This window comes from Hemicordylus capensis, chromosome 4 (genome assembly GCF_027244095.1).
Source record: "Hemicordylus capensis ecotype Gifberg chromosome 4, rHemCap1.1.pri, whole genome shotgun sequence".
NCBI classification, from domain to species: domain Eukaryota; kingdom Metazoa; phylum Chordata; class Lepidosauria; order Squamata; family Cordylidae; genus Hemicordylus; species Hemicordylus capensis.
The window spans coordinates 270,500,335-270,524,979 of record NC_069660.1 but is presented as its reverse complement, the minus strand read 5'-3'; the positions used below and the strand labels follow the sequence as shown (position 1 = coordinate 270,524,979).

The 24,645-nt window shown below is 42.2% G+C and overlaps 1 protein-coding gene across 3 annotated transcripts in view; it reads left to right on the top strand.

Annotated features, from left to right (window-relative positions):
• STAU2 (staufen double-stranded RNA binding protein 2) overlaps positions 1-24,645 on the top strand; it is a 229,865-nt gene that overhangs the window by 75,999 nt on the left and 129,221 nt on the right. For all 3 annotated transcript variants that reach the window (XM_053244517.1, XM_053244520.1, XM_053244519.1), the window contains exons 9-11: positions 7,225-7,362; positions 15,565-15,696; positions 18,568-18,628. In XM_053244517.1, coding sequence (XP_053100492.1) covers positions 7,225-7,362; positions 15,565-15,696; positions 18,568-18,628 — 331 coding nt within the window. The remainder of the gene's footprint in view (positions 1-7,224; positions 7,363-15,564; positions 15,697-18,567; positions 18,629-24,645) is intronic.

Below are 24,645 nucleotides of genomic sequence, written 5' to 3'. Positions count from 1 at the left end.
GTACCGAGCCAAATCAAAGCCCAGTCCTCCGCCCTTCTGTGGGCATAGCTCCTAAGGGATTGACCCACATAGGGGTTACCTGCACTTTAGCTAAGATTCCTTGTTGCAGGTTTTGTAAATATTCAGTAAAGTGGCCCTCGTTTTTTCCAACAACCTGTGTCCTGTCATTGTTTGGGCCTGGGTTTGCAAAGTGCTTTGGCAGCTAAGAAGGGAGTGGGGGAAAGGGGATGCTTACTCTTTTTCTGCCAGCTGATTTTTCTCTGAAATTTCCCCTATTCCTTTTACCTCTGCCAGTGTTCTGGAACTGTGTTTACCTTGCAGACAGGCCTGGAACCCTATGAAAAGGGAGAAGTAGCACTGGGAAGGGAAGGGGTTCTGGGGAAACAGCATGTGACAGGGAGGGGTTAAGTACCCCCCCACACACATCTCCGTTACAAAGAACCTTTTTCTGTGACTGCTGTGTACCATGTGATTGAGCCCTGAGAAATGTTCATTTTCTTACTAGAATATATTGGTTAACACCCAAACTAGTAGTCCTCTGAGAGGAACTCTCCTTCACACAACCAGGGCTGTTGTGTCAGGCATGTGGGTTCTTTCCTGGGTCCAAGATGGAGAGAGAGACACACAGATGGAAGGTGAATAGATATCATTTTAATCAGAGAAAGATAAAGGGATAAAAGGCTTACATCCCGTGAAACACGCACTACCGGGGATCCTGTTGCAGTAGGGGATGTGGCTCCAGCGAGGTCCATGGCACTGTGTGCACTAGTCCTTCGGTGATATCCAATTAGCACTACAAAAGGGGCTGCGTTTTATAGTTGATTACAAATAAACTCAGCTGGCTGGCAAATGGGCATGCATGAGCAAAGCATTAGTAAACGCAGGTGTCCAGAGAAGGATGATATAATGACCAAGTTTCTCACTCAGAACACTGATAAGGCAATGCAGCTAATTTTATCACTAACTAAAACAAGGATCTCAGCAGAGATGACAGGGAGAGAGAATGCTTTTTATAAGCCACTAACTCTCAAACAAGATGGCTGCCCTGTGCCTTCTACACCCAGCCTGGCATTACACTACATTTCATGGCTGAGATCCTGACACAGACACTAAATTTTCCATCCTTGGGATACAATAGTCTACTGCAAGGGGATCTTTCCCTATCTTGTCACTGCATGGGCACTTTTAGCTGATCATGCCTTCACTCTTTATCCCTCTGGGCCCCCAGAAGTATGTCCTTGAAGTTTGAGAGATGCTAATCTGGATGCTGGCCATTGCGTAATAGTCGCAATTGCCAAATAATAATGTCTTAGCATAAACAGGAGTCCAAACATCATTATTAGGTTTTTAATTAGGATGTTACTAAAGACAAACATCAATATTATACACTATAAGCTGTTCTGTTATTTTATTTTTTTAAAAAAAATTGTGGGAATGGCCTTAAAAATATAACCTTTTTCACTTATGTGCTGTAAACAAAGATAGGTAAAAGAAAGCTAGTTATGATGAAGTTACGTGTGCTTTATAGAAATATGGTGTCTACTGATCCTGCTAGCCCTGTTCCTTCCTGAGAGAGCCTATATCACCAGAGTGTTCTTACAAAAGGACAGCAAGCTTAGCATAAAGGCTCTCCAGTTGCTTTTGCTGCTTTTATGACTCCCATTTGATGAGTAGTTTTGTTTGTTCTATTTTTGCCGTTACCTTTTTTTAAAAGATGTCTAGTGCGGAGACAAAGCAATCCAGCTGCATCCAGTTAGATTATTATGGGCTCATAAAGTTTATAGACAAAGCTGAGCAATACTCTTTGGATCACAGAAAAGTAAAGCTAGCTGTAGTCTTGCCATCTTACTAACACTGCCGAACCAGTCTGGATACAAAACAGTGCTTGAAAAGTGAACTCCAAGGGCTAAATCAGGCACTCGGTGGTAGCCCAGGCTTGGATCCGAGCTTGGCTCCAAACCAGTGTTCCCACTAATTTTTTTCATCTGTGCGCGGAATGATTTTTGTTCTGGGTGGCAGTATCAAGGCAGTGTGTGTGCATCTGCATTCAGAATGGGGCCTTCCTGATTCAACCTGAGTGGGATCTAAAATTAACTGAGCAGACATCAAAAAACTTGTGAGCACACGCACACGCCTTAGAGGGAACACTGCTACGAACAGTTACAAAGCAGTTGGGGGCAGTTTGGTGAAGCGGCAGGTGGAAGGGATGTTTAACTCTTCTTCCCCACCTGCCATTTCCCCTTTGCAAACCCTGTGACACTGTTTCATGGAGAAAATCAGCTACAGGGAGTGGGTTTGGAGTAAAAGCAGCAGTAGGGTTAAGCTCCCCTTTCTCACTGATTGATTTTACATTGCAAATTGCACCTGCTACCTTGTGTATATTTCTTGACAACCTGTATTCTCAGAGCCGTGTCTGCATCAAATGCCTAATTCGGTGCCTAAAACCCCCTGCTAACTTGGCAAAGAGGCACCTTTTAATGTGGTGATTCTCTTTTATTTAGCAGGTGAAGAGTAACTCGCCCTATCTACCCCCAGCACAGTACTTCCAGTGACTGTTGCTGGTGTCTATCTTATATTGCTTTTTAGATTGTGAGCCCTTTGGGGACAGGGATCCATTTTATTTATTTATTTCTCTGTGTCCTGAGCCATTTTTGGAAGGGCAGTATAGAAATCGGATGGATGGATGGATAAATAAATAAATTAAATAAAATCCTTTCTGTATGAACCTTTGTATTTCTGGTGGAAAACCGGTGAATGTGGGATTCTTGAGCCATGCAGCCAGTAACCATCTCCTCCATCCACATCTCCAGTTGACCTACACCAGGGGTTTCCAACCTGTGATACTCCTCTAGATGTTGCTGAACTACAAATCCCATAATTCCCAGCCACAATAATTGTAGCTGGGGGTGATGGGAGTTTTAGTTCCACAACATCTTGAGTACCACAGGTTGGGAACCCCTGCCCAACACTCTTCTTGTTGGAGTGTTCTGATGTGGAGGGGCAGGCTTCTTTCTCACGCTCTTCCAGTAGTAGTCTAGGACCACTAGTAGTCCCAACAGGAAGCTAGCTGACGTTCCTGCTTTTTCACTGCCGAGCATAAGATTTTGCTTCAGTCGCAGTGTTATCAGTTCACTACTTGTATCTTTCTATACTTTCAGGAGTGTAATAAATATTTTGTATTGGCCAAGTGCTCCCACTTAAGATGTTTTGGTCCATTGTGCATCCAGTGCTGCCAGACTGCCATCCTCTTGGTGTGGAGGATGGGGAACTGAGGATCTCCTGGTTGTTGCTGCTCTGTGGCAATGAAAGGCTTAAGACTGTTGTTATTTGCCATGCTATTATTATCTCTTGCTATTATTAGCCATATGGCAACTCTAGCTTCATGGGGAACTAGTCTTCCCTATCCATCATCACTCTGAGAAGAAAGGGATGGATTGGCTGTGGCAATCCTTGTCTCTCCAAGAGAGGAGGGCATATCCAAGTGATCAGGAGATAAATATACATATACATATATACATCAATAAACATATACATATATGTATATGATATTTATTGGACTTCCTGGCTTGGTTCTGAAAGGTCATTTGTTCGCTATACACAGTGGCTGACATAAACTGTGTGTTTAACGGGGTTGGAAGATGTTGGTGCCACTGCTGCTGTGTACGTGGAAGGAGCGGCACCAGTGTTCTCTCTAATATTTTTCCATCTGTGAACAGAATGAGTTTTGTTCTGGGCGGCAGTATCAAAGCAGTGTGTGCACACGTGCATTCAGGTGGGGGGGGGGTTCCTGATTCAACCTAAGTGGGATCTAAAATTAACTGAGTGGACCTCAAAAAGCTTGTGAGCATGCGCACATGTGCACGCCTTAGAGGGAACACTGAGCGGCACTTCTGCTTCTAATCAGCATTTGCATAAGAAGTTCCCCCGCAGTTTTTTCCGTTCCCATTCTTCCATTCAGTGGGAGAACCCACAGGGACACAACTTGCATAACCGCTGGTTGGAATCTGCTGTGGCCGTGGAAGCCACTGCTTCCATGTCCACAGTTGCAGTGGTTTCCCTTCCCATTAGACTTGTGCATCATTGGAAGTCAGGATGTTTGAAGGAAGTGCAAACATTTCATTCACAATTCTTAAATTGGCTGCATTTCCACAGATTTCAGTTGAATTTATTTGTTAACTATTGTCTGGTTTCACTCTTTGATTTTCAAGAACCCCTTGGAGTTCCAGGTCATCGTTGCCTTTTAATTATCATGTCTGTAAATGCTTGTTGAATCGTGACCCACCCATCCATCAAAATTGTTTTTTCTGTTACAGGATATTAGTGTGTTTTCCAATGCTTTAATGAAGCTTCTTTCCGAGCCTCCTAAATTCCTGAGAGCTCAAGTTTCTTAAATGGAGTGTTTATTCCTGGTGGCAGTGGATTTATTGCTGCTTCAAGGATTCATGATCTTCAGTCTAGATGGGCTGGTCCTGATTTGTGTATTCATCCAAAATTTCTCCTGAAAGAGGGGAGAGGGGTAGAGATAGGATCATCTGCATTAAATCTGATTTAATTCAGGTGCTGCACAAGTCAGCCATATGCCATTCCCCATATAATTTGTGAAACATTACCACTTAGGTTTAGCATCATAAAAACAATCTCTTTAGCCTCTCATCTCTGAAATAGGCTTTGGAAGTGTCCCTCCCCTCCTTCACTTGGCTTCCTTGGAGGTAGAGAAGGAGGGAAATAATTACATAGTAAAGCAGTTAAACCTATTTGACCATGTGTTATATTCTCCTCCACCTTGTTAAGTCAGAAGCAACAATGCATTGCAGAACAAACTCATTCATAATTTAGATTATTTTAACCCAATTTATGCCCAGTTTGTGAGCCCTAATAAATAAAGAAAATCACATACCTGAATTTGTTGATGGGCAGCCTGATAAACAAAAGGTTAAGCCTAGATTTCTTGGACGTAAGCCAATGTAGCTCAATTAAAGTTAATGGTACTAATTTTTCCTTAAGTTTAGGAAGTGTATATAATTTATATGAATAATTTATAACCCATTTCTGATAGCCCCTGTTAAAACAAGTATTGACTGGAACATAAAGAACAGCCCTCATTTTCTTATTTTATTTGTGTATTCTTTATCTAAGTCTTAATGGTATTCATGGCTTACATATTAGTAAACTAACCAGTTTTTACTTAATTATCTTTTAGGTCTGTTTTAAATTGTATCTGTTTTTATTGTGTGTGTCTATCTGTCTGTTTATGAATGTAGTCTTTCCTCTAGTATTGTTTAATATTTAATAGTATAATGTCTTGCAGCAGCCAAACACAGTACATTTTGAATGACCAATTGGCTTAAATTTTACTTAGTTGATTTACAGATCAGTGCTGAAATCTTCCTTATGTGTGTAGTCTTCATTGATAACTCATTTTTAATTTTTCTTTTCTGTTATGGCACATGAACCAAACATGTCTGACATCAGATAAATTAGTTTGTGCCTTAATCTCCCTTCATGTGTTATTCCCAGCACACACTTCCCCACTCTCTATTTTGATAGCTATCTGATCTGAGTAAGCATTTTCCTTACACATAATTTGTCATGAGGATGCTTTATATAGACTGGCCAGGGTCAGGGGTGCAGAGTGGGGAACTTGCCTTTCAGTCTTATCTCATTGTGTAATGTTAGGTAAGCTAATCTCTGCAACCCGTCTCCTTTCCTTTCTGCATAAACAGTCCAGTAAATTTGCCAACCTCACAGAATTGTTGTGAGGATTGACATGAACAAAGCATTTTAGAAGGTGGTTCTCTGTTTGGGGTAGTTTGTATCATTCGGAATATAAGAGCTGGAAATAATATAGAGTGAAGCCTTAGGAGCAAGCAGCTTCTCTTGAAGCAAATCTGTGGGGTTCTGCTGAGTAGGGAAAGCTGGCATGAGAAATGGCTTGGAAAAATTGCTCTCCATTCCAAAATGCATTATAGGGCAGAGTTGGTACTAACCTTTAAAAAGAATTAAAAGGTGATGAGATTATGGTATATGAGATTATGGAATACAAAGGTGTTCTGGCACTTCAGTACTTGAAGCTAGAGATGTGCACGGAACCGGTTCGGAGGCCCTTTATGAGCTTCCGAACCGGTTCGAATGGCAGCTGGTTCGAATGTGGGGGTGCTGCTTTAAGAGCGGGGGAGGATGCATTTAACCCTCCCGCTGCTCTTCCCCCGCCAGTGCTCCAGTTTTCTAAAGTCCATCGGGACGGCAGCGTACCTTCCTACCACCCCATTGCCCCTGTTTACTGGAACTATCTGGAAGTATCCGATGCACCTGCTTCCGGATAGTTCTGGTAAATGGGGGCAATGGGATGGCAGGGAGGTACGCTGCCACTGCAATGGACTTTAGAAAACCAGAGTGTCGGCGGGGGAAGAGCAGCGGGAGGGATAAGTGCATCCTCCCTTGCCCTTAAAGCAGCACACACACACACCTTGAAACCACCCCCGCCCGCCCGGTTCCATACACATCCATACTTGAAGCCTGGTAGGAGTGTTCCAGCCAAAGGCTACGTGAGGAACTGGAGTTGCTGAGTCAGGGATGGTTACTGCTAAGCACCAATGGTGGATTACTTCCTTGTTAGACAGTTTCATTTCCTCTTTAGCTCTTTAGTCAGAGTACCTGACCACACCTGCCTTAGACCTCACTTGTTGCTTGATCTGCCCAACCTTCCTTTAGCTGTTGCTTGTAGTGCCTTCTTCCTGGACCCTCTGCTCTCTGCCTTGCCTTTGTGTAGTTTGTTCTGCTGACTCTTATCATGAATCATACTTGTAGGAAACTCCTGACATAGTGTGGTTCACTGAGAAATACTGTATGCATATAGGAATCTAAAATTAACACTTACCTTGTATGTTTCTTTTTGATACTTGCCATTAAGTGATTTATGGGTGGTGATAATTCTTTGACTCTGTCCTTAGGAGTTGAGAAGCACTATTTGCCTTGCCTTGCTGCTTTATCTAAAACTATCAAATATTTTCAGCGTTGACAAGATGTCCACATGGTAGACATTCTCATTCATAGCTTTCTTTGCTGCTTTTTTTTTTTGCTACATTTTCATGAGATAACATATCTAGGAATCACTTCAAGGATTACTCTGTGCGTGTAAAAACGCAATCTGGCAAGAAACCATTGTATTCAAGAAATTTGCAATTGTCTTCTTTTTTCTTAATTTCTTTTTTGTTTTTACTTTAGACTGGTCCAGAATATGGTCAAGGAATGAATCCTGTTAGTCGTCTGGCTCAGATTCAACAGGCCAAAAGAGAGAAGGAACCAGAGTATCTCCTTCTTTCAGAAAGGGGAATGCCTCGCCGTCGGGAATTCGTTATGCAGGTATCTCCTATTCTTATGTTCAGAAGTGTACCTCTTCTTTTCTGTCCAAATAGAAAATTTATTATAACAGAAAGATATGCTCTCTAATGTTCTTAGTGTTAATTTAAACCCCATTATTTTTAATTAATCCCTTTGACTTGTTTGCTTTTGAAGTAAACTGAAGAAAGAGTACTTAGAGGGTGGCTTTTCCACTACTGGGACTGATAAAACGGCAGGAAGTGAAAGTGTCCTTTTCCTCAGCTATAAGTATTTTACCAGCTAGGGCTCTACAGCAACTTTCTCTGCTTTCCTTCTGTTGCTGTGATTTTCTTCCCCTAACGGAACCTGTCATAATCTCAAGCTAGTATATATTAATTGAGGGCTTCATAAAAAGAGGTTAAGTGCTTCAGAGGGCCAACTTCAGAGGGCCAAATAAAAATAAAATAAATTAAATTAACAAAATAAACTTTGAGCAACAGTTCCCAATCAGTTACACACATAATTAATGAGCTTTGAACTGATCGAGGTTTCCTATTTAATGTTTCAAAATATTGACTTTGGTTTTGGGGTTTTTTAAATTGTATTTTTGTTTTCCTTACTAATTCCTTCATCCTTTTCATTCATTTATTTGTGTTTCTTTATCTACAGTATCCTTGTTAAAAAGGTTACTTTTTAATGGATAAAACTTAATGCAGTTAAAAAAAACATATGTGAGTACAGATACCCAAATGTTTTAAAACCCCAGTCTTTAATGTATGTAGTCAGAAGTGAGTCCCATTGATTTCTGTGGAACATGTAGATAAGATTTAAGCTTAAGGTCAAGAAATGTGGTTTAAATTGTAAAAGCACAGGCTTCTGGAGTTCTGATTGCTTCTGATTGTGAACTTGCATTGTGACACTTTTTAAAAATACATTTGTTTGTTTGTTTGTTAATTTATTAGATTTATATACCGCCCTTCCAAAATGGCTCAGGATGGTTTACAGCATGATAAAAACAATTAAAACAAGTTAACAGTTAAAACCAAACTATAAAAACAGAATAAAACCAATTAAACAATTCAAACAGCTAAAAAACCCTGGAAATCAGGGCAGTGATTTAAAACAATTTAAAACAGTGTGTCAATCATTTAAAAACCTTGGAAGGCCAGGCCAAACAGATAGGTTTTAAGGGCTCTCCTGAAGGACAGTAATGATCTCAAATTACGAATTTCTGCCGGAAGTGCATTCCACAGCCCAGGAGCAGCTACAGAGAAGGCCCACCTCTGTGTCGCCACCAGACGAACCAGTGGCAACTGGAGACGGACCTCCTCAGATGACCTTAATGTGCAGTGAGGATCATGTAGAAGAAGGCACTCTCTAAGATAACTCAAACCTAAGCCGTTCAGGGCTTTAAAGGTAATAATCAGCACTTTGTATTTTGCCTGGAAACATATTGGCAGCCAGTGTAACTGTTTCAAAACAGGCATAATTTGGTCTCTCCGGGTTACCCCAGAGACCAATCTGGCTGCCGCATTCTGAACTGACTGAAATTTCCAGACTAGGTACAAAGGCAGCCCCATGCATTGCAGTAGTTGAGCCGGGAGGTTACCAGCTGATGCACCACTGTTTTGAGGTCATCCTCTTCAAGGAATGGGTGCAGCTGTTGAATCAGCTGAAGCTGATAGAAAGCACTCCCGGCCATGGCCTCCACCTGAGGTACCAGGGTGAGGCCTGGGTCCAGGAGTGCTCCCAAGCTGCGCACCAGCTCCTTCTGGGGTAGTGTAACCCCATCAAACACAGGAAGATCTAACTCACCCTTCAGATTCTGTTTTGAGGTCATCCTCTTCAAGGAGTGGATGCAGCTGTCAAATCAGCCAAAGAAAGTATTCCTGTTAGAAAGCACTCCTGAGATACCATGGTGAGGCCTGAGTCCAAGAGTACTCCCAAGCTGCATAGCTGTTCCTTCCGGGCGAGTGTAACCCCATCCAGCACAGGAAGATCTAACTCATCCCTCAAATTCTGAACTCCTACAATGAGCACCTCCATCTTGCTTGGATCCAGTTTCAATTTGTTATCCCTCATCTAGCCAATTACTGCCTGTAGGCAGGCAGTTAGGGAATGAATGCCATTTCCTGATGATGAAGATGAAAAGGAGAAATAGATTTGGTTGTCATTAGCATACTGATAGCACCCTGCACCAAATCTCCATGAAACCCAGTGGTTTAATGTAGATACTAAAAAGCATTGGTGACAGAATGGAGCCCTGAGGGGCATCATATAACAGCTCGTGTTTTGAGGAGCAACTGTTCACCAAGCTCCACCATCTGGAATCTACCCGAGAGATAGGAGTGGAACCACTGCAAAGCAGTGCCCCCTATCCCCAACTCCCCCAGAGGACCCAGAAGGATACCCTGGTCAATAGTATTGAATGCCACCGAGAGATCCAAAAGAACCAGCAGAGTCACACTCCCTCTGTCAATTCAGCAGTAAATGTCATCCATCAGGCTGAGCAAGAAGCGGTCTAACGGCTTCTTAAGAAGTGGTCTAACCATTGCCTCCTTCAAACAAGGAGGCACCCTACTTTCCCTCAGCAATTCATTTATGATATTAACTAGGCCACTTCCAACAATCTCCCTGCTAGATAGAAGCAACCAAGTTGGGCAAGGATCCAGAGAACGTGGTAGGCTACACTGCCCCAAGCAGCTTGTCCACTTCCTCTGGAATCACAGATTGAAACTGATCCAGTCTAATACTGCAAGAGGGATTGCTGGACACCCCCTTCATAGACTTTGCAGAAATAGTGGAGTTCAAGTTGGACCGAATAAAGGAAATTTTATCTGCAAAGAACCCATTAAAAGCATCATAGCGGAACAAAGTTTCCGGGGACTGGTTTAAAACAAAAGGGACAGAAATTCTGCAAAACATAGTAACAAGCTTTTATACGGTACCTAGTGATTTTAGCGACTTTTATTATTACCATTAGTCTAACCAAAAAGTTGAGTTCTGTTGCCCTCTTTAAAATAAATACATACAGGAGGACCTTGTTACTCAGGGTTCCAACATCATCGTCATCATCATCATCATTATTATTATTATTAACATTTATATTCCACTCTTCCTCCAAGGAACCCAAAGCGCTGTACTACATACTTAAATTTCTCCTCACAAGGTTAGGCTGAGAGAGAAGTGATTGGCTCAGAGTCACCCAGCAAGTATGGCTGAATGGGGATTTGAACTCGGGTCTCCCCGGTCCTAGTCCAGCACTCTAACCACTACACCGATATGTAGGCACTCATGCGGGGTCAAAACTCGGGAGATTATTTTGATCTGCCTGTTCTAGATGGGGTCACATTTCCCCAGAAGTTATGCAGTCTGGGAGTGCTTTTAGATCTAAGCCTCTCCCTTGTGTCCCAGGTTGAGGCAATGGCCAGAAGTGCCTTCTGTTACTTTGGCTGATACATCAGCTGTTTCTGTTTCTTGAGATAAATGAGCTCAGAACCGTGGTACGTACGTATGTACTTATTAATTTATTTAACACACTTTTATATCTCCCAAAATGCAAGTTGTCTGCTGGTAACCTCTAGATTGGATTACTGCAATTAACTCTATGTGGGGCTGCATTTGTACATAGTCCAGAAACTGGTTCACAATGCAGCCTCCAGGTTGGTCTCTGGGTGATCTCGGAGAGACCATATTACTCCTGTACTGAAAGAGCTACACTGACTGCCCATAAGTTTCTGGGCAAAATACAAGATGCTGGTTATAACCTATAAAGCCCTAAACAGCTTGGGCCTTGGGTATTTGTGAGAATGTCATCTTTGTCATGAACACCTCTGCCCATTGTCATCAGGAGAGGTCCGTCTGCATTTGCCACAGGCTCGTCTGGTTGCTACTCAGAGATGGGCCTTCTCCACTACTGCCCCAAAGCTTTGGAATGTGCTCCCTGGTGAAATAAGAGCCTCCCTATCTCTGACAACTCACGGGGTGACTCTGGGCCAGTCATGTATCTCTCAGCCTAACCTACCTCACTGAGTTGTTGTGAGGATAAAAATAAGCATGTTTTTAATTTGAGCTCCTTGGAGGAAAAGCGGGTTATAAATGTAAAAAAAAAAAGTCTTTAAAGATGTGTCTGTTCATCCAGGCTTTTAATTAAATCTATATATTTAATACGCTTAGCCGGCATGCGTGTCCTAGATTTGGTGGAGGAACTCTCACGAGAGCTCTGTCTTGGAATTTGGGTGAGAGTTTGGGGAAAAAATGGCAGCGGATGGTGGCAGCAGGCCACAAAACGGCCTGAGGAGGAGGCAGCCTTGGCTGGCCAGCGGTGGCGGGACGCAGGCTTGGCCGTCCTGGGTAAGGGAGAGTCGGCGGCTGAGCTGGGGGGAAGGCGGTGGTGGACCTGGCTGCACCAGGAGGCAGCAGCAGCAAGGAGGTGGCGGCGGGCCCAGCCGCCAGGGTGAGGAGGCCAGAAGCCGCGGGGGAGGGGAAGTGGGAGGCAGCGGGACGGACTGGTACTGGCCTGGGTGGTGCCGGAGGGGGTGAGTGGGGAACGAGTGGTGGGGTGAAGCCCCCATGCCTGTTGCAGCCTGGGACAGGAGGGAAACTGGTGGCGGGGCGCAGCCCCAGCGCCTGTTGGAGGCCAGGGTGGGAGAGAAACGGGTGGCGGGGCTTTCCTGTTCGTGCCTGGGAGTAGGAATGACGGCAGAGGGGTCCTTTTTGGCTGCCCGCTGCGGCTCTGTGCAGGTTGGGGGGAAGGGTGGAGGGCAAGAGAGCGTGGGGCTGGAGGAAGGTGGGGGGGAGAGGAGAGACCGGGCAGGAGGGAGAGGGAGGGGGAAACAGCCAGCCCCAAGGAGCACACAGATGCTCTGTGTGGGGTCAGCTAGTACTGTTTTAATAGTTTTAACATTGTTTTAAAATTTTAAATTGTTGTAATGTTTTAACTTTTTCTGTTGTCATATATTTTGTTTTATTGGAAACTACCCAGATACTTAAATTTTGGGCAGTATAAAAATCTGTTAAATAAATAAAATAAAATGGACCCTTTGCTGTATTTTTATACTAATAAAAATATTAGTATTTTTCCTCACATTATCTGCACATGTTTTTTGGACGTGAGTGTGATTCGCAAGAGTGTGTTTGTTTATTCAAATTGTATGGTAAGGAGCTATAGTTCAGTGGTCAAAAACATGTTTTGCTTGCAGAAGTTCTCGGTTTAGTCTTCAGCATCTCCATTTGAAAGGTAGAGGACTGACAGCAGGTTCTGTTTCAGGGCTTGAAAAAGCGCTGTTAGTCATAGTGTAGGGCTGCACCACTTCAGCCCTCAAGCTGTTGTTGGGTTACAGCTCGCATCTTCCCCAGCCACAGTGGCCAGTAGACATTGATTATAGGAGTTGTAGTCCAATACCTGGAGGGCAGCCTTGGCCATAGTATATGTGGAAAGGGAGGAGAAGGCTCTGGTGGCAGTTGTTTAGCTAGTCTTAGGTTGCTGGATAGCAAAGGAGAGGGTGGACTACTACTAGCTCTGATTATGGCCCTGATCTTTCTCCAGTCTGGTGCCATCCCTCGATTACTCGGCCACAGTGGCTACTGGGTGCAGGGAGGAAATGCCTTTGGCTGTGTTTGGCCAAGAGCACAGTCGGGGAGGGGAGAAAAGCACCTGACAGCCTAGGAGGAAGTAACCTTCTGTCCTCTGCCTTTTGTCCTACTTGCATTCGTATTTCTGCCTTCAGAAGTGAATGCCCTTCCATTTGTCTAACTGTTCATGACTATGACAAAGAGATTGGAGGTTGGAGGCTGGCTATTTTATACATAAAGTGAAATATTATTTTCCTTTTGAAAGGATGTTAGAATCAGTACATGATTCGGCCGGTGTGTAGCACTTTTAAGTTTTGTTGATTTCATTGAGAGAATTAAACACAAATTTAAATTTCTCATACTTTGATAGAGGACCATATTAAAATAACTTGCTACTTGTTGCTTTTAGTTTAGTTTTTTCTAATAGTTATAAATAAATCTTGTACCCTAAGGCGTCTGATACTGTTTTCTGAGTTTTCACACTAAAGTTGTATCACTTTGACAAAGTTCCTGTAGATTTATTACAGCCTTCAAAAACGTATCAAAGTAAAATGTCTTTGTATAAAGTACTCAAACTGTATTTTCATTTGTTTTAATTGAATGTGGAAGTAATGTATCCAGAGATAATATGTTCATTTTTATCTGTCACACAAAGAGCAAGTTTAGATGTGATTAAATGGATCCTATTACTTATGCTGACCGTTAGATAAACAGAAGAAACCTCTGATGACATTAGTTGGTGTTCTGTTCCCAAAGTTAATTTCAGAAAGCTCACTCTTTGTAGTCAGACCTTTAATCCTTGATAGAGGTTACAATAATAGCTAACCAGCTTTACAGGTCAGAGAAATCATGCATCATGCAATTAATTTTCACTTCATTATAGTTTTTAAATTTTTATTTTGTTTAATCTCGTGACAGTTACTTTAAAAAAAACTCATACATGGAGAAGTGGGCTTGGCTATATTCATATAATTTTATAATTTTTTTCAACATTGACGTTATTGTACAGTATTTTAATTAGAACATACAGTATTTTATGATTGTGTTCCCTATAATAGATAAAAGCTTTAAATAAAAAATAGTGTATGTGCAATTATGTTGCTTGGCTTTTATCTGTATTTTGTTACTCACATGAGAAGATTACACATTTTGTCATGTAGTAAGTATTTTTGCAAGCAACTACCAAAGTAAAATCTAAAAAATTGTATAGAAGAAATACAATATCTGTTAAACTTTCCCCTCTTTTTTATCCTCATAATAACCCTGAGAGGCTGAGCAAAGATGTGGATTTTCTGGAAAAATTTGAATTGAAAAAATCTCTGGAAGTTTTTCGGGGGTGGGATTCTATGTAAATTTCCCCCTCATTTTCTCAAATTACTTTACACATTTTCCGGATGTCCACAATAGATTGTGATCTGATTTGGCATGTTATTTGCCCTATTTATACCAGTTGGGGGGAACACCTGTATCTCAAAAGTTTAAGTGCGCAGGTAGAAAATTTAGAAACATAATTTTTTTCCACAGAAAAATTGTATGGGATTTTTAAAAGAAAATTTCCTCTCTTTTTTGGGGGGGGAAGATTTCCATCCCACATCCCTGAGACTGAGAGACAGTAAACCCTGCTCCCTCTAAACAAGGTTGCCAGTTATCTTCTTGGCTGAATAGGGATTTGAATCCATGTTTCCTTTGTCGAGGTCTAACACTTGATCCCCTATACCACACAGGCTCCATGAAAAAGTAATGTGAGAACTTCAGATATATGCATTTGGCTCTAAGAGACTTGCTAACTCCAGAGCTCCTTCCAGAGTCTTGCCATATACAGGTGTGTGATTTCTAAGAGTGCCTCTGTTAAAAATGAATATAATTCTTACATTATATAGAGAATATAATGTAAGTATCAACCCTAAACAGTCTGAACTGATTTTTGAGTTCATGAGGGGAAGTTTAAATATGACAGAGGTATGTCAGATGTCCCCTGCTCACTGTGTCAAGAGGCACCTTTTTAAGGTGGTGATTCTCTTTATTGAGCAGGGAGAGAGCAACTGGCCCTATCCAGCCCCAGCATAGCATCCCTCCAGTGGCTGTTGCTGGTGTCTATTTTGTGTTTCTTTTTTATATTGTGAGCCCTTTGAGGACAGGGATCCATATTTATTTATTTATTTATTTATTTATGGAAACCTCTTTGGGAACTTTTGTTGAAAAGTGGTATATAAATATTTGTCATTTACAGCTGAAATCATGCAGATAGGTGAGAGTAGAAGAGGATGAAAGGTGGCTAGTGTAGTTCGGTTTGTTGTACCAAAGTCTTGAGAGAGTTTGAGATGTGATTCCAAGCTATGGTTTAATATGCATGATTCTAGACTGAGCAGCAGGTTCACATGCTTCCTCCTGTTTTCTCTAAAGGTTTAAAGCAAATAATAATTTGCCATTTTATCTAACTCAATAAACTGGTTTGAATTTTCCTTGCAAAGCAGGACTGCAAACCAGAGAATTGCATGTGAAACATAACAAAGTGATTGGAGATGCAAAACATACAGGAAAACGTAACAGTCCTCCAGCTTGTCTTGCTCTGGGCCTCAGCAACAAAGCGAAATGGCCAACAGTATTAGTTGATATTTGTCATAAAGGACCAAGTTTTAATGATTGATATTTTTTGTTCTGTTTTGCTAGGTCAAAGTGGCAAATGAAGTTACCACAGGAACAGGCCCCAACAAGAAAATAGCAAAAAGAAATGCAGCTGAAGCTATGTTGCTACAGCTTGGCTATAAGGCTTCTTCTCCACTTCAAGAACATCCAGACAAGGTAAGATGCAGTAGGAAAAAGCCTCGCACTCTCTCAGTACACTGGCTGCAGGGACGTAGCAAGGTTGGAGTGGGCCCAGAGACAAGATTTTAAAATGGGCCCCCTCCACTCACTGAAGAAAGACATGCTGTTCTGGTAGCTCCAGGTCTTAACACTCACATCAATTTCGGAGGATGAATACAACTGAAGCAAGCCCGGGCGGGTGAGTGGCTGGGGGAGTCAGTCATATGACTTGCCTCTGGGGGGCCCCCCAAGGCAGTGGGCCCCCAGACAACTGTCTCCTCTTGCCCTATTATAGTTACGCCCCTGACTGGCTGACATCCTTGCTGATGGTGCAGAAGCACAGCGTGAAGAGTGTCTCCACAGTGTTTAATAAGATAGAGTCATGCACCCAGGGCGAGATGATCACAAATCCCCTTAGAAGCAGATCACTGAAGGCCACACACTCCTCAGCGACCCACTTCTGGGTCTCACAGAGTGCTTTGAGGGGAAAGCCGATCCACAAAAATCCCTAACACACCCTCTGCATGCCGCACAATTCTGAATTACTAAATTCTGCAGAGGCATGCTGTGCCTCTGCATTGTTAGTGAGGATATCAGCCACTGTACTTGGTGGATTGAAGACTGAATATGTCCAGTTCCATTGCTGCTAATAAAGCTGCCCACAGTCTGTTGGGTCTGTATTTAACCCCCAGTTACAGCGACCCAAACAAGTTTGGAGAGCCATATGCAAAAATCTCTCCTTGCAAATCAGATAATTGTAATTGTAGGGAAATGCTGCTTTATTTTTTATTTATGTGTACTATAAAGATAGTGGGCAATGACTAAACGCCATTGAAAGCAATGTAACAAGTTAGTCATGACTAACTTAAGTCCCATTAATTTCAACGGGACTTAGTCATTATTTAGTCTGGATTCTCCCTTTTATTATTGACACAATTAACCTGTTGTCACAGATTGTTTTTGTTTGAAGCTTTGGCAAAAATGGTTCTTTGTGATGCCTTCATAACATCTTCGTTATCTTAAGTCTCAAACGTGTCTGTACTGCTGAGAGCAGAAGGCTACAGCAGGGCCAAATATATAATGATGCAGAGGGTCACTCTTATTAATTTATTAATTTATTTGATTTTTATACTGGCCTTCCAAAAAGGCTCAGGGCGGTTTACAATTAAAACAGAAACCATTACAACCAACAGCAATTAAGACAGAAATATAAATATAAACCCCAATTAACAATTAAAACATCTTAAAAAAACAACAATCAAAACAATTAAAACCCTGAAACTCTTAATGCTCTAGTGTCATGTGATCTTTGACCTTCTGAACACTGCACAAGTTTGATTCCACTATGTTGCCACATCTCATATATCCTATGAATTTTATTATTTATTTATTTATTTATTTATTTTAAAAAAACAACAAACACTCTTTAGTTTTTAGTTTAAGAGGAAGGAACCCTTGGGGGTGACATTCCTCAGACAAATTGGAGTAATATTCAGCTGACAAGTCCGTATCTTCACCTTGGATTTGGGAAGTGTCAAGTGGTATAGCACATTTGCTTTCATTGACTTCGTAGAGCTCACTCTTTTTTGCTCAAATTTGGTACTGAGATTGTCCCTTCATACTTTGATGGAGTCTTTACAGTTCCTACATCCATCTCCATCAAGATATTAACAGTTGCTTGTGTTCAGTTCTGGACTAGAACTTTCTGCTATTGTGTAAGATCCTGCCAACAGCTGCTATTGAAGGATAGTAAAAATTGTCCTCAACCATCTTATGGTAGGTCAAATTGTGGTACAGGAGGATCTCAATATTTGTGGGGTTTTCATTCTGTGGTTGTACCACAAATATGGAAACCGTGAATATTGAAGCATTGGGTGAATGGAGAATTGGGGGTTAAATTCCCGGTCGCCAGGAAAATAAGGAAAAATGCCGCTTTTCCGCAAGATTGGGGGGAAGACGCAGGGCTCCCCCTGGTAAGAAGCAAGGCCATGCTGCTTACCATGCCTTGCTTACTATGCTGCTTACCATGCCTTGCTGCTCCCTCCACATCATGCTGTGCTCCAGAATGCCTGAAAATTGCTGTTTTGTTTTGTTTTGTTTTTTTAACAGAAGCCATTTTAGGAAACATAGGAACATAGGAAACTGCCATATACTGGGTCAGACCATTGGTCTATCTAGCTCAGTTTTGTCTTCACAGACTGGGAGCGGCTTCTCCAAGGTTGCAGGCAGGAATCTCTCTCAGCCCCTATCTTGGAGAAGCCAGGGAGGGAACATGAAACCTTCTGCTCTTCCCAGAGCGGCTTCATCCTCTGAGGGGAATATCTTGCAGTGCTCACACATCAAGTCTCCCATTCAGATGCAACCAGGGCAGACCCTGCTTAGCTATGGGGACGAGTCATGCTTGCTACCACAAGACCAGCTCTCCTCTCCTAAAACTAGCTTTTTGTGCTCCAATTTTGTAGCTCCAAGAAACAAAATGTATTTTATTTTATTCAATTTTTATACCACCCTTCCAGTATGGTTCAGGGTGGTTTACAATTAAAACAAAAACATTAAAATCAGTTAACAATTAATGGCGGCTGGACATGACTTCCACGGTCATTTTCTGCCACCTCCGACCTTGGGTACGCAAGGTCGGCCTCCCCCCACCCCACGTTTGGCTAAGTCAGGTATCCTTTTCCCAACCATGGATATATGAATCCAAGTCTAATGAAGTTTGCCTGTACAATAGTCTTGAAGAGCATTCAGAGTAAATTTGTTGTGACTGCATAGTAGATTTCTGCTTAGCCCATGAATGCTTACATGTCATGAAATATCATTTGTTTCTTATTTTATGCATTTTCTTCTGTTCTTGTGTATCTTTGTCAGGCAGGAGAAATCAAGGGGTGGAATGGACAAAATGTTGGATATCCTGAACCAACAAGTAATAGTAAGTGCCACTTCTATATGTCATACTTTTTACTTGTCCTTCACGTTTTGTTCAGTGTTTTGCTAATCGAAACCATTTTTAAACAATTAGGGATAAACTTAGCCTATCCAGAACCTAATGCTTGTTAAACAGTAAGATAAAGGTAAAGTGTGCTGTCAAGTCGATTCCTACCCCTGGTGCCCACAGAGCCCTGTGGTTTTCTTTGGTAGAATACAGGAGGGGTTTACCATTGCCTCCTCCCCCACAGTGTGAGATGATGGCTTTCAGCATCTTTCTATATCGCTGCTGCCTGATATAGTAGCAGCAAGCATTCGAACCGGCAACCTTCTGCTTGTTAGTCAAGCATTTCCCTGCTGTGCCACTTAAGGTCGCTTTTTAAAACAGTAGATCAGAATAATATTTTCCTTTGTTTTGAAATACATTGATTGTTCAGCCATTTGCTTGATGGTTTTTTGCCTTTGCTCTGTGGCTGGCAACCACAACATAGCATGATATCTCATGCGTAGAAGACAGGAAGATCAATCAATCAGTCTTTATTACGATCACAGACCAGCATAAAGTATAAGAAGACAGGAAGAGAGTTTTGGATTCTGTAGAAGATATTGTAATAATCCTAGAACATGAAACTCTGTTGAGTTTTTGATTTTGTCTTTCCCTTGTAATGGTGGATGTCAGAGGAGCAACTGGTGTGGAAATCGATATGGTAATGGCTTCTAACAATTATTGGCATTTGTATAAAATGATACAGGCATGCTTCAAGGAAGTCTCCCACCTTCAAATCTTTCAAATTTGGTGTGGATAGACCTGATTGTTTTCTGAACTAAGAAATTAAACAGTTCTGATTCTTGATTTGAAAAAATATTAACAAAAGTGTTCGTAATTTCCTCCCTACATATATATATATTTTAGCAACACAACTTGCATTGTTAGATACTCATCGTTTTGAAACTGAGGGAAAACATATTTCATGCCCTGAAAGAGTGATTGCTAAATGGGTGTTACATGACTTATGCTAAAATGTGGGATGGACATATACTAAATCTTCTTAATTCCCCTGCTTCCCCTCTCACCCCACAAAATCATTGTGTCCTCAAATTCCTTCATCTTTTGCTCTGATCTCATGATATAAATTTCTTCCTGCTTCCTTATCATTGTTTGTCTTTCCTTTTGTCTGTCTTTCCTAATTTCTGTGGTTCCCTTTGGCCCTTTTTAATATTTGCAGCTGCACACTTTTCATCCAGCCTTTTTTCCTGACATACAGCACTGACAACCTCTCTGACACAGATGTAGACATTAAAAACAATTTCTACAAGGGAAACCTCAACCGTTATGCTGACAAATACCCCAAGAATTAAGGTTCCTGAGCCAATTCTATTTGTGTTAGTTGAGAATGCTATAGTAGCTCTGGTTTCAAATAGAAGAAGCAGTTTGTGATCACTTAGACCGTCAGAATAGAACATGAAGCAATTCTGTTGAAATAAAACCATACCAGGCATATTCATATGCCTGTACTTATTCAAATTCAGCTCAACATATGTCAACAGTTTCAACTTCCTTATGAATATTATTTCCTCCACAAACATGAATATTTGGCTTGTAGATATAAAATAGGCTGATATGTAATTTTTAAATTTCTGTTGATCGTTATATATCAGAGCACTTTTCAAAACAATTTTTTTTTTAAAGGGGGACGACGACATATAACTGTTTCCCAAAAGCCAATGCAAATAAATAAGTTTAAAGAGTGTATAGTGTAATACTCCTGGCTATTGAGAACACTTGCATTCCATAGATGGGGACTTCTTGGAATTCTGGCACCATCTCCAGAGACCCAAAAGGAAACTACTGTCCCTATAGAACACCCCTATTCTGGTTTAGCTGTACAAAGGAACTGCTCAGTATGGAACTACATTACCACAAAGGAAATGTGTTTCCCAAACACGTTTGCCAAGTAATATGGGAAGAAGGGGTATCTGCAGAAGAGAATTGGTGAGCATGATGGGACTCAGCTTAACTGCTGTCTTCATTGCAAATCCTCTCCAGGTCTTCCTCCACCCCAACTTAATTTTGGTCTTGGAGCTCAGCTAAAAGAAACACAGGAAGAGAGGGGGGGAAACAGCAAAAAGGAAGGAGTTGTCAGGGGAAATTAATGGGTGGTAAAAGCATTAAGCATCCCCCTTCTGCTTGCCAAATCTCCCCACTCATGTGCCCCCAGCCCCATGTTAGTGTGTAGCACTCATAGTGTCTTTGTTTGCACTCAGCCTCAATGATTCTGTATCACTTGAAGCTAGCTTATGGTGTCATTGAGTGAGTATGCCAGCATGCAGAATTTAGCATTCCTAGCATCAACCCTGGACAATCCAAACCAAAGAACCTTTGCTATTAAAAAGTAGGCAAAATCTTCTCAAGAGTTGGCTTATCTGGACAAACCAGTTTGGTCACTATGAGGAAGTGGTGTGACTACTATCAAAATGAGAGAAGCTCAGAATTGTTCAGTAGCACCTGTCAGTTCCTTTCTGCATACTTGCAGATCCTTCATGTAGATTCCAGAATATAAATACGACAAATATTTATATACCACTTTTCAACAAAAGTTCCCCAAGCAGATAGGGCCAGTTGCTCTCCCTTTGCTCAGTAAAGAGAATCACCACTTTTTAAAGGTTCAGAACGAATCCAAGTTTTGTGCCTACTGTGCTCTAATCTCTGACTCTATATGGAGTTGTCACATTTTTTCTGGCCCTGCTTCTGTTCTTTTAAACATCAGATTGTCCCACAAAATTAAGGAGGTGAAGCTTTTCCTATGGCTTATCTCCATGCTTGGAAAAGCTTACCATGCTAAACTTTAGTGTGTCAGGCCAGGAAATAAAGCAAGCACCTGCTTAATCAAGTTATGTAGGTAAATAAAAGTCATTGGAGTGTCTTGGAGAGTTGATGGCTTCAGTAACCTTTTTTGGGCAGGTAATCCACAGTGGTCCACCCTCACCACCCTTCAAGTAGAGAAACACCAGTCAGCAAGACATTCAAAGAGCCCATTAAAAGATTCGCCCTAGTTGTATCTCAAGAGTCACGGGGGGAGGGGAAATTGTAATATTTAAAACCATACAACTCCTAAATGTATCAAATAGACAAGATTTTGAGCTTTAAAATGTTAGGACATAGTTATCTAAGCCTAGATTTTTAAAAAGTTCTTTTCTTTGTATACTTCACTGTTAAGTACTGCCTACATCTGAAATATCCACGTGAAACTCAAAAACCATGGAAAATCTTTTATTTCAAAACACTTGTTTTTCTTCCCTAACTCATTTATTACTTCGGACTTTTGCATGAAATTAGGAACTTAGTTCCTTAGGAGTCCATCTGCTCCTGCTGTTTGTTCACCATCTGAAATCATAATCATCTGTTTGTGACACACTAATCATTTTCACAGTAACTAATTGTGATGTCACAAACAGATGATTATGATTTCAGGTGGTGAACAAGCAGCAGGAACTAATGAACTCCTAAGGAACAAAGAATAAGAAGTATGAAGAAAAAAAACATCAGATATTAATGCCATGTTCCTCCACCCACCCACCCAAGTTTGTAATGAATACAACTATTTCTGTTTATTGGACAGAACCAGGTAGGAAAGCTTGTCATAACAATTTTAACCTCTAACAACCAAATCCTCTAGAAGTACATTCTTATTATATATGACAAAATACAATGCAATTTCAGATCATATTCATTTATGTAATTGTGTGCTTGCTTGCTTGCTCTCTCTCTCTCTTTTACACACACACACACACACACACACACACACACACACACACACACACACACACACCACTAAGGAAGATTTCTCTGATGCTGGATGAATACATCTCATCTGGGTTATCCTTCCCATGTACTCCAGAAGGCAGGACTATGCAAATTAGAGCCTGGGAAGAGCCTGCTCTAGGGACAGCCTTCTCCTTTTAGCCAAATCTTCTCTTTTTTGCATTCCTTTTTACTTCTGTATACCCTCATCTTTTCTCCACTTTGTTCCTTCATCTACTCCTTCTTTAAAAAACAAACAAACCCACCTCCTTTTTTATGTCCCTCGGCCTTCCTATAGTCCAGATGCCAGGCAGAATCTGGAATGTCTTCCTTCCCAAAGAGAAGAACTCATTCTTTCCTCTCCCAAGGAAAGAACGTACATGTGGTGATGACCCACTCTGCTGCCGCTAGCAGTTGGATGACCATCCAGTCCTCACCAGTGCTCTCAGTTAGAGGAGACGGCCCCAACACTTTGGAAGGCCTGTTGGACCCAACTGATCCGCATTCTGGGCCCAGGTACAGCTAGTCCTCTGCACTAGTCCCAGCACACCCCGGAACGCTGATGGACCTCTCCATGCCTCTGCTGCAGCTCCTCAGCATTCCAGCTGGGGTGCAAGGCCTGGCTCCACCCACCATACGGCCTCCCAGATGGCCATGCCAAGTGGACTTGCCTCCTTTGGCAGCTCCTCAAACAACCACCTCAATGCCCACAGGCCCATCACTTGAGTTTCTCAACCTTTGGCTGGACCAGTAACGAGAGGCCCTCTGGAGGCAGCACTTCTCTGATGACAACGGTGCCACTTCCCAACAGCAACCTCACCGTGCTGTAGAAAGACCACAAAGAAAGCCAAGAATGGCCTGGCAATGGTGGGAAAGGGACTCACTCTTAGCCGGCCCTGCCAGGATGCCCAAACAGCGAGTTGGACCAGCAGACGCCCAACCCACCACCAGAACCAGTGAGACCTGGACCTTCTTGCCCGCCCTGCTCCCCCAACCAGCCTGTCCTTCCTTGCGCTTCCCACAGAAGTCCCTCCAGCCTGGCAGGCCAGATTTCAGGGGGCCAGAGATAAATCACTCCAACAGCACAAGCTAGCCAAAAACTCTAGGAAACGGGCAAGAGAAAGGGAATCCTTCTCCTCTTTCTCTTCTCCAAAGTCCAGCACTTCTAACCCGCCCGCCCCCCAAAAAACACCTAAGCATAGGAAAAGCCTATAAGAATAAAAAAGCAAAAATGTCCAAAAAGCAGAGGAAATCCAGGGAGCGTCCAGGCATCCTTTCCAATTCCTCTGCCATCTTGAGGTATGACTCTCCAGATCCCTATTCCCGAAGGCTGGTCCTGGACCTGCCAAACCCAGCACCATAATAAAGCTTGAAAATCCTGATACTGTCCCAGAGGACCCGGACACTCCCATCCCTGGGACAGAGAACCCTGGTTTAGAAGTGTATTCTAAGGAAGAAGGTGAATGATCTGATGACCTAAGCTTTGAATCATTCTCCAAATCCTTCAGGCTTTTACCACCAGATTATTTTATGAACTTATTTACTAAAGTCATCAATTTACCTGGACTCCAGCAAACAACTGCACAGAACCACTTTGCACCATCTTGAGAAACATTAGTTTTTCCAATGCCCAAACAACATGACCTACTGTTTCCCTTCCATGATTGTTTTGTGGTCACGGTTAAACAGGAATGGAAAGCACCTGCAGCGAATAGAATGCCCACTCCTCTCGTTAACAAGTTCTATAGCCTTACCCAGGAGGCTTCAGACATGCCTCAGCTTCACATGCCTCACTGACACCCCTATGGTGGCCTAGCTCTCTGGCACCATCCTCTCTCAAGACAAGGATAGTTCCCTCAGAAATCTCAATGAAAAACACATGGAGTGGGCACACAAGTTGACTTCCTTATCGGTACGCACATCTCTGGGTAGAGATGCTCAGACTCCTCCAGCAGATCTTAATCATCAGAAGCAAAGACCTAATAGTACAAAAACCACAGGCTTTCATTTGAACCGGACCCGCCTGGGTGGCTCTGTGCACATCCCTAGTACTCAACACCATTCTCCACAGTTACAAAATAGAGTTAACTTCCCTGCCCCCTGACTACTTCCTTCCTCCACCACCCCCACCAGTCACACTCATCTACCAAATGCACATGCCTGCTCCAAGCAATTCAGTATCTAGAATCCATCAATGCCATAGAACGAGTACCACTTCT